The sequence below is a fragment of the Gossypium arboreum genome, chromosome 9 (assembly GCF_025698485.1).
Source record: "Gossypium arboreum isolate Shixiya-1 chromosome 9, ASM2569848v2, whole genome shotgun sequence".
NCBI lineage: Eukaryota > Viridiplantae > Streptophyta > Magnoliopsida > Malvales > Malvaceae > Gossypium > Gossypium arboreum.
Window position 1 is genome coordinate 86860605 of NC_069078.1, and position 8820 is coordinate 86869424.

An 8820-nucleotide genomic window follows, 5' to 3' on the forward strand; every position below is an offset into this window, starting at 1 on the left:
ACGGCTATTTTAACTCAAAAAAATTTTGATATTTACAAAAATAACCCAGTTTGAAATACAATCACCAAAATTATCAGGCAAATACAAAAATACCAATGGCCAGCACCTGGGTCATTTTAGTAATTATATTTGAATTTAGGTAATTTTTATAAATGCCAAAAATTTTTAGATTAGATTGGTAAAATATCCACTCACCACTGCATTTGTGAGTTCAACAAGGATGCATCAACTCATTATTTTGGTGAACTTTTTTACCCCATGAAAATGCTTCCTGCAATTGGAGAAGAAGGGCAGCAAATTTCTTGTGCTTATCGCTATATATATATATATATATATATTCATATTGGAGCACAAAATCTTTTAAAGTACCCAAAAGCAAACAAGAAATAAACAAAAGTTATCATCAAGCAGCTAATCAATCAAAATGGAGAAACAAGTAGTAGAGTTTTGGTAATCATTTATAAAAAGTTAGAGAATCAAATCAATTCATATCATAAAAAGGATAATAACAGGAAGAATTCCTAATTTATCTTTATCTCCAATGCGATTCATGTAGTTTTAAAATTGTTCAATGGAGTATTAAAAGTTCCATTCCATTTATAATACTTGAATTTATTAGTTTAAAATTTTGAAATAAAAAAGAAAATAAAGAGTTGTAAGTTGTGATGATTAATACTTGAATTTATTAGTTTAAAATTTTGAAATAAAAGGAAAATAAAGAGTTGTAAGTTGTGATGATTATAACTGTAATACTTTAATGGAGTTTTAAGCATGAAATATAGAAAAAGTAGTGATAATTATAATCTACAATTATTAGTTTAAAATTATTGACATAAATAAGAAATTGTGCACACACAATAAAATTATTACTTGAATAAAATTCTGAATATTTTATTTTAAATAATATTATTTTATATTAATTATAAAATTATATTTTATGTTGAATATGTTAAAATATTTTAATTATATTTAAAATTTTAAATTAAAACTACTATTTTATACTAATTAATAAAATTAATTAAATATTAAATACATCAAATCAGAAGCTAGTAACTAAAAAGTTAAACAATAATAAAAGATAAATCACCAGTTATAACCCGACAACCCTAATTTGTAAAATACTAGTAAATATGAAATTACATAAATAATCTAAACAAGTACATAAGAGATTAGAAATTTATAATCAAATTCAACAGCATCAAAATTTTGTAGGACTTTTGTAAAAATATATTCAAATAATATAATTTATTTTAATTATAAAAATAATATATCTTATTTTAATTATAAAAATATTTTTATAATTTTTTATCCGACTTAATACCCAACTAACTAGTGAGGCAAATTTAGTGAAAGACTTAAATAATAAAAAATAGATAATCAAGGTATCAAACCCAAAAATATATGAACCGGCGTCGTATAAAGTAACGAGAAACGGTGTCGTTAACACTATAAATGCAATGATAAACTGAGGCAGTCGTGGAATTCTCAAATCTATATCATACACCAGAGTTTTTGACTTCTTTGCACCACTGTTAGTAATCAAATCAAAAGAGAGAAAAAAGAAATCCCCAAATCTGAACCCTAAAAGATGGCGAAGATATGGGGAAAGATGTGGGCTTTGATGGGTTTGCTTCTTTTTAATTCGGTGTGTAATGTTTCCTCCCTTTCGGTGAATGTGAACAACATCGAATGTGTGTACGAATATGTGCTTTACGAAGGAGACACGATTTCCGGCAACTTTGTCGTCGTTGACCATGATATTTTCTGGGGTTCCGACCACCCCGGCATTGATTTCACTGTAAGTTTATTTTCCGATCTCTAAACTTGATGGGTTGTCTTTTTTGGGTGAAATTTGTGTTAATTTTATATCTGCGTATTGAATTTTGTTTGTAAAGGTCGGGTTTTTATGGCTATGTTTCAATTGTTTTGATTCCTGGGTATTGGTTTCCTTTGACCGGAGGTTGATTTTTAATGATATTTTCTCTCTCTTTTATTTCACTTTTCTTTTAATGTTTGATTCAATTGACTTAAGATTTAATTTTTAATGATATTTGATACCTTGCTTTTGGTGGAATTATGGGGACTTTTGGGTGATTCTGAATTTGGAAATTTTGATCTATGGCCTAAGGTTTGGTTTTAGTGGTGAAAAGGGTGTTTATTCTTTAGATCCATGCATTTCAATAGAATTCATATGATCTATGGGATATGTTGTCTCTGTTTAATTTTAGGCTTATGTTGATAGATAGATCGAACACAATACCAAAAAAAAAAAAGAGAGTAAAACATATCAAAACAATTATTATACCTGTTGAGGGGGTCGACTTCTTTGGGAGAAGTCTTTGAAGTGTCCCAATAATGGTTGGGTATTGTCCATAGCAGGGGTAAATGCTCATGTTTCCTTTTTTTTTTTTTTGGGGGGGGGGGAGGTGAGGCACTCCCTCTCCGGGAACCCATCCCTGCACGAGGACAATACCCTACCATTACACTTTGAAGACTTCTCCAGAAGGAGTCAGCCCCTCAACAAACCATAATATGATAATGTTACTGAAAATTACCGGAATACACAAATCGCCATGTCTATTGGCAGTATTATTTTAAGGAGTCTTCTATCTGTCTAATCTCTTGCTTAATGCAGGTGACTTCTCCTGCGGGTAATACAGTTCACGAATTGAAGGGGACATCTGGGGACAAGTTTGAATTCAAAGCCCCAAGAAGCGGAATGTACAAATTTTGTTTTCACAATCCCCACTCTGCACCAGAGACCGTCTCTTTCCATATCCACATTGGCCATATTCCTACTGAGCATGATCTTGCCAAAGACGGTTTGTTATATTTTCCTCGGCATACTTTTAATTCTATATCCGATTTCTTTGTAGGGAAAACTGTATATTGCTGTTATTATTGGCATTCAACTTTGACTAACATTTAAGTTGCTTTTTTCTACCCTGTTTGTAGGCGTAAATCATATATTGTTGTCAATATTATTTTTTCCTTAATATTTAGTAATTTTCCTTTATTCTCTTCATTTCAGAACATTTGGACCCAATTAATGTTAAAATTGCCGAACTTAGAGAAGCCTTGGAATCCGTTACAGCAGAACAAAAGTACTTGAAAGCACGTGATACTCGGCATCGTCATAGTAAGTAGCTTCAGTTTCCTGCTTTTGCTTTGAGTTCATAAGTAGTGTTTAATTGATTTTAGTTGGTAGCTAGATGTTATCTAGGCAGAATAGTGGGAACTTACTTTTCCTAGGCTTAGAGGAACTTATGTGCCCAACATGGAAATACCCAAAAGTTTTCTATGTTTTTCCATTTATTTGGAGTATACCTTATATTGAAATATGTGTAGGTCAAATTATGATTTTGAACCCTTTGTGAGATTTAGTCCCTATACTTTAATTTGGTACAATTTGCTTTCTTTACTTTTATAGTGGAACGATCAAATTATGCCAAATTAAAATATAGAGACAATCTCAAATTTTAGCATAAAGAGGGATCAAAGTGAACCATAATTTGACCCATAGCTAATAAATAACATGTGTTATGTATTATTATGGAAACACTTTTTAATAGCTCTATACTATTTGGGTGGCAGCAAATGAGAGCACAAGGAAGCGAGTTATAGGATACACAGTTGGAGAGTACATTTTGCTAACTCTAGTTAGTGCACTTCAAGTTATCTATATCCGCCAACTCTTCAGCAAATCAGTTGCGTACAACCGAGTTTGAACCACTTGATGTCTGATTATTACTTTTATTATGTATTTTGTAGACGAGTTCACAGAAAAATTATGCAATCAAACAGTTCGGTGTTTTATGTTTTTATTTTAAATACAGTGTAGCTTCTTGACATTAATGTTTTAGACTGACTACTATCAAATTGACATTCTTTTTTACTTTCCATTGGAAACCTGGGTCTCATCTGCATCAATTCGATGCATACCCCTTTTTATATTTCTAATATTCACACAAAGTAGAGAACAACGTTAGTTACACATTTTCATAATTTCTGTAGGCTAAAATAAACTGAGCATATAGGTAATGTTGCGTTTCACAATTTTCATTATTTTTATAGGCTGAAATTAGCACGCAACTCTCATAATATTCAATTTGTATTTTTTTTCTTTTGTAAAAGGGAAAGGATTTACCATATAGGTAGGGAAATATAAAAGGGAAGGCAAATCCTTACTTTGCAGCTTAAATTCTAAGGGTGAGGAATATAAACAGTCAATTAAAAAGTATATTACTTTGGCCTACATTTTTCTGCCAAGCTTGGTCTCACCTCGGAGTCAGTCCTTCGCATCTGCAATGCCCCCTGGTGTTATCTGAAAGACATGCTTCCGTCAAGGATAACCAAACAACAAAGTTGCAGTACTTAGATAATTTGATTCATACAGTCATGTTTGAAAGGTAATATCCAATAGATTAAATGATTTGGTCTTAGTTCTAATCGAATTAGTTCATGCAGTCTTTGATTAAGAGCTGGTAACTTGTAGTCTGATCATCATGGTCAAACGACATGGAGTTAAGTGATTAGAGGGTACTCAGAAAAACTTTACACTGAAATTGAGGTAAAAGGATATTGCTTCAGCTTCGGGCAAATTTGGGGCATCAAACACCTTGCAGACTCGCTGTTCACCTTTGCCTTTCCTGAACATCAACCTTATTGTGGCCGCATGAGCAAGCACATGACCCCCGGCTGGTTTCTTTGGATCTGATATAAACACTCCACCGCCAGGATCGGCAATAACTGCAACAAACAAACAAACAAACAAACAATCCATTAATATAGTTTAACGATTGACCTTCAATTTGGCTCCAGTTTGTAAAATTTAATCACCAACTGTTTCTCCGATTGTAGTTTTGCCTAAGGAAATATCAAAAAGCTAAAGAGCTTGGAGTTGCAACCTTGGTTGGTCATGTAGACTGCAACGTTGAATTCTTCAGCTATTTTTGTCAATCGGGAAAGCATCTGAGCCAATTTTTGCTGAAATATGGCAAAACGTTCATGTAAGCAAAATTTTACATTTGAACAAAGTGGTAAAGAGTTCGAAGTCGGTTCCATTTTCAATCTAGAAACCAAGAAAGTAAACTTATTTGCTATTTGACTTAGACTCTAAAACAGTTAAAAACCCAGTGTGACTACCAAGTACATAGGATCTTAGAGAGAAAAAAGAAGCAGCAAAGTTTTACGTTTGAAGTTTTAATTATAGGCTTTTTCAAGATAAACCTGGCGCTCGGCTAGTTCTCCTCTTCCGGTGAAATCTACTCGAAATAGAGCAATGACAGAATCCACAATCTGAAATATTATGAGCGTAAACAAACATCATCAAACAGATCCCATAATATCAGCATTACAGAATGATGCTAAAACAGTAGTAAAATACTCACCAGAAGTCTGAATTGTTCTCCAGACATTTTTGCTGCCAAACCCAGAAGTAGGTTGTACTGATGCTCATATGTGTATGCACGAGCATAAACAATCTTTCACAGTCACAGAAAATGAGAACTATATTTAAAACCTGGTTCAAAACTCAATTGATGATAATGTGGTTGTTGATCCTTACATTGTCAAGAACTGCTGCTGGGTCCATCCCAAATCTTTCTGCTATTGGTATAATTCGATCAGGCCGGCTTCAAGTGTATCTAGTTAAAGTAAACAAATCGACCCTAACTGGAACTACTTCGAAGATAATACTCCTTAGTTAGCGTCTCAAACAAGAGAAACTTGAATCCGTAACTTGAAAATTTAAAGTAAAAGAAAAAAAAAAAAGATACAAAGTTCCCTCGGTATCAATGTAAGCAACTTTCCCTTTCCCTCCTCTCATGTTTGCAGGAAGCTGCAAATCAACATAAAAATCTAATTTAAAAATGTCCAATGTATATGATATATTTACTTAGACTGCGAGATGAGTATCTCAGTAAATATGTTTGAATATTAATGTTGAATACAAATATTTTAAGAAAAATATGGTGTAGACGTAGATGACAAATATTGTCAGCTCCTTTAACAAAATCAATACCATTTCTTGGTGCATAATGTTCTTGCAACATAAACTATACTGTAAGCCAGCACTAATTAGCAGTATTCAATTACGGCATCCTGAAGAAATATACTATAAGTATAGAGTTCCCATTGCAACAGTTAATTTGAACAAATCAAATCTCCTCCAAACCAATCCAAATAACATTAGGAGTTTTGAGTCAATTAAACAAAGTCAGCGCTATTCTCTATTTTTCTCTTCCATCCCTAATTTCTAAAAAAGATCTTGCATTAATCATGGACTACAAAGGTGAGAAAGCAACCTGTGTAGAAACGCAGAGTGTATGTGCCAGCTGTGTTTTTCCAGACCTGAATCAACATTGTAGATTAGTAGACAATTTAATCAAAGCCTCAGGGTACTAGAAATGGACAAGCTGCAAATATTTCAACTGGCAAATCATGGTATACCATTTAATATCCAGATATAGGAAACTGGAGAACTATAAGCTGTTGTTCTTAGTTCTTACCTAAATTCTCCAAAAGCTTCCGTGATAGCCGATGTTTCTATGCCACCTTTTAAAGTTTAGGCATAATTAAATGACTTCTATGAGTGCAGTATATTTAGCAGCAATGGAGCATCCCCCCAGAGCAGAAGTACTTACCTCCTAAGAGTTCATCTAGGGCTTGGCTTCCAGTTGTAATGCGAATAACAGATTTTCTCTACAAAGCCACAAATGTGTAATACCCGATAGCATTCAGTTTTATCCTAAACGGAAATTAAAGCGTGAAAGGAGGAAAAGAAATAAAGCGTTAAATTTGAACTTACTCTTAGCAAAGCATCGCTTCCAGTGATATATCCTAAGTTCTGAAGAAACAAGACGTGAAAAACAAAAATTGAAACAGAAAATCGATAAAAATAAAAAAAAGGATTAAATCCATGAGATGAATTCAACTAACCACTATCTTCTCAGCTGCTTCACAGATCTTGTCAACCTTAGCTTCAGATAAACCTTTGATTCCGGTCAAGTTCTGCATTATACACGAAGATGATAATAAATTTTTTAAAGAAAATTCCCGCCATATGCAATTAGTTTGAATCGAATTACCTTCTTAGTGTGCATCATCAACCCGTTACAGGTGTAGATCCCTGCATCTTGAAGCTTCTTCACGTCTCCGGTATTGATACCTGCAGATATCACTGCAGGAAAAAAAAATGTTGCAGTTCAAATTAAATATGCTGAAAATTAATAAATAAATGTTTAAATGATCCTTGTTTAAATAACGAAATCTATGACACAACAAAGAGAAATGTTCAAATTAATTTATATCATATATGTAACTTCAACAACGATTTTGCCAGCGATATCAATGAAAGCTTATATCCTAAGACCAAGTTGAGACAGAGAATAACGGAAAGCAGTTCTGAATCTGAACCGCAAGGCAAGAAAATAGAACTCCGAGAGTACTCTAGCAAATAAAGCTAATTCACTTAAAATATGTTAACAACTAAAACATCTCACAAATAACAACTACGTGCTCATTCAAATCCCAAACATACGATCAAAATGAAGATTAAGAAAGCCAGCAAGCTGATACGAGAACATGAAATCGTAAATAGCAGAAATGATTCAGAAATCTTCAAACCGAATTCAGACTGGATGTATGAATAATCAGAAGAAAAAGACTAGCGCGCAAAAGCTTAAAATCACAAATCTTAAAAACAAAAACAATAAAGGATCAAAATAGTTTACATTTGTTGATGGATTCAAACAAATCCTCTTCATCGTCAATATCTTCTCGCTCCACCAGCTGTAACTGGCTCGCTTCTACAGCTCTGATTTTCATGCAAATTCTCGTTTACAATTCAATTTTCAAACAAGAAAAGAGAAACGAAGAACAAGAATATCTAAAGGAAATCATGAACTCACTTTAGAGTAGCAATCATCTCCGTTGCAGTAAAAATTATCTGTTTGTTTTCGGAGAAAGAGAGGGAGATTTTGATTTGAAATTGGCAGTGAATTAAAGAAACTTAGGAAGATTTCAGATATTTATAAGCGCGGGAATCGGGAGCAAGAAGTTTGTGGAATTTCGCTTGAAACGACGCTTGAAATCCTCGTTTTGGACGTTGTTAGTTACCCGTCGCTTCCCGCTTTGTTTCAAAGTTCGTATCCGGTTATGATTTATACGATGAAGACATTAACCCACAATTACGTTGCCATGTCAGCACACTAAATGGGGTCCACATATTTGGCCGCAAATGCTGAATGGGTATTTTTTTCTTTGTAATTGAATTTTAAGAAGGGTTATATACCATTTGGTACATATATTTGGTTTCAATGTTCAATTTGGTACTTGAATATTTTTTGTTTCAATTTGGTACCTAAGTTTAGCTTCAATATTCAATTTGATATCCAAACTAAACAACATCATGTGATCCAATAAATATTTGACTTGAGGGATGTGCTCAGCGCCAAGGAACATGTACTAAGGTGTATGTGTGACTTGTTCAGATCATGGGTAGAGAAAAAAGAAACAACTTTTTCAGTATAACCATCCATGCCAGTGAATAGAATGGGGTTTGTTCATTCACTGTCTAAAAAAGACAGATTTAACATATCCTTCTATTGTGTATGAAATTTATGGTTTCCATTTGCGCCAAATCCAATCTTGGAATTTACGATTGTGCTCTAAAATCAGGTGCTAAATTCAACATTCAAGCCAAATCTAGGTACCGAATAGTATGTTATTTAGGAAATATATATTTTTAATTGGGTTAATTCAGCAAATGTCTCCAAACTATGACTCATATTTTAAATTGATCTTCAAATTTCAAATCCT

At 33.1% G+C, this 8820-nt stretch overlaps 2 protein-coding genes across 3 annotated transcripts; one reads left to right on the forward strand and one right to left on the reverse strand.

Moving 5' to 3' along the window:
- The first annotated feature begins 1449 nt into the window (after positions 1–1449).
- LOC108453879 (transmembrane emp24 domain-containing protein p24beta3) lies at positions 1450–3909 on the forward strand. Its single transcript, XM_017752235.2, has 4 exons — positions 1450–1798; positions 2636–2822; positions 3032–3139; positions 3595–3909. Exons 1-4 carry the CDS (start codon positions 1589–1591, stop codon positions 3726–3728), a joined length of 639 nt encoding a protein of 212 aa, XP_017607724.1. The 5' UTR covers positions 1450–1588; the 3' UTR covers positions 3729–3909.
- A 172-nt stretch (positions 3910–4081) lies between these two features.
- Positions 4082–8149, reverse strand: LOC108453878 (meiotic recombination protein DMC1 homolog). Of its 2 annotated transcripts, none has more exons than XM_053018992.1 (15): positions 7911–8149; positions 7734–7816; positions 7089–7180; positions 6940–7011; positions 6809–6847; positions 6645–6702; positions 6510–6555; positions 6306–6351; positions 5778–5839; positions 5567–5633; positions 5391–5483; positions 5230–5298; positions 4908–4986; positions 4578–4749; positions 4082–4319 (listed from the first exon to the last, which is right to left on the reverse strand). In XM_053018992.1, the coding sequence occupies exons 1-15, from the start codon at positions 7925–7927 to the stop codon at positions 4289–4291; spliced, it is 1026 nt and encodes a 341-aa protein (XP_052874952.1). In that variant the 5' UTR covers positions 7928–8149; the 3' UTR covers positions 4082–4288. The 2 variants fall into 2 exon arrangements, with proteins under 2 accessions (XP_052874952.1, XP_017607722.1); XM_017752233.2 differs by having other exon boundaries at positions 4082–4324; positions 4559–4749.
- Between the last annotated feature and the right edge of the window lie 671 nt (positions 8150–8820).

Bases quoted from the DNA above. Each gene is read 5' to 3' on its own strand.
- LOC108453878 (XM_017752233.2), bottom strand. The intron at 5,634-5,777 runs GTATCTTTTTTT...ATACACTTGAAG, and splicing joins ATTGATACCGAGGGAACTTT to CCGGCCTGATCGAATTATAC. The intron at 5,484-5,566 runs GTAAGGATCAAC...TGACTGTGAAAG, and splicing joins CAGCAGCAGTTCTTGACAAT to ATTGTTTATGCTCGTGCATA.
- LOC108453879 (XM_017752235.2), top strand. From the start codon at position 1,589: ATGGCGAAGATATGGGGAAAGATGTGGGCTTTGATGGGTTTGCTTCTT. The intron at 2,823-3,031 runs GTTTGTTATATT...TCTTCATTTCAG, and splicing joins GCATGATCTTGCCAAAGACG to AACATTTGGACCCAATTAAT. The intron at 3,140-3,594 runs GTAAGTAGCTTC...TTTGGGTGGCAG, and splicing joins TGATACTCGGCATCGTCATA to CAAATGAGAGCACAAGGAAG.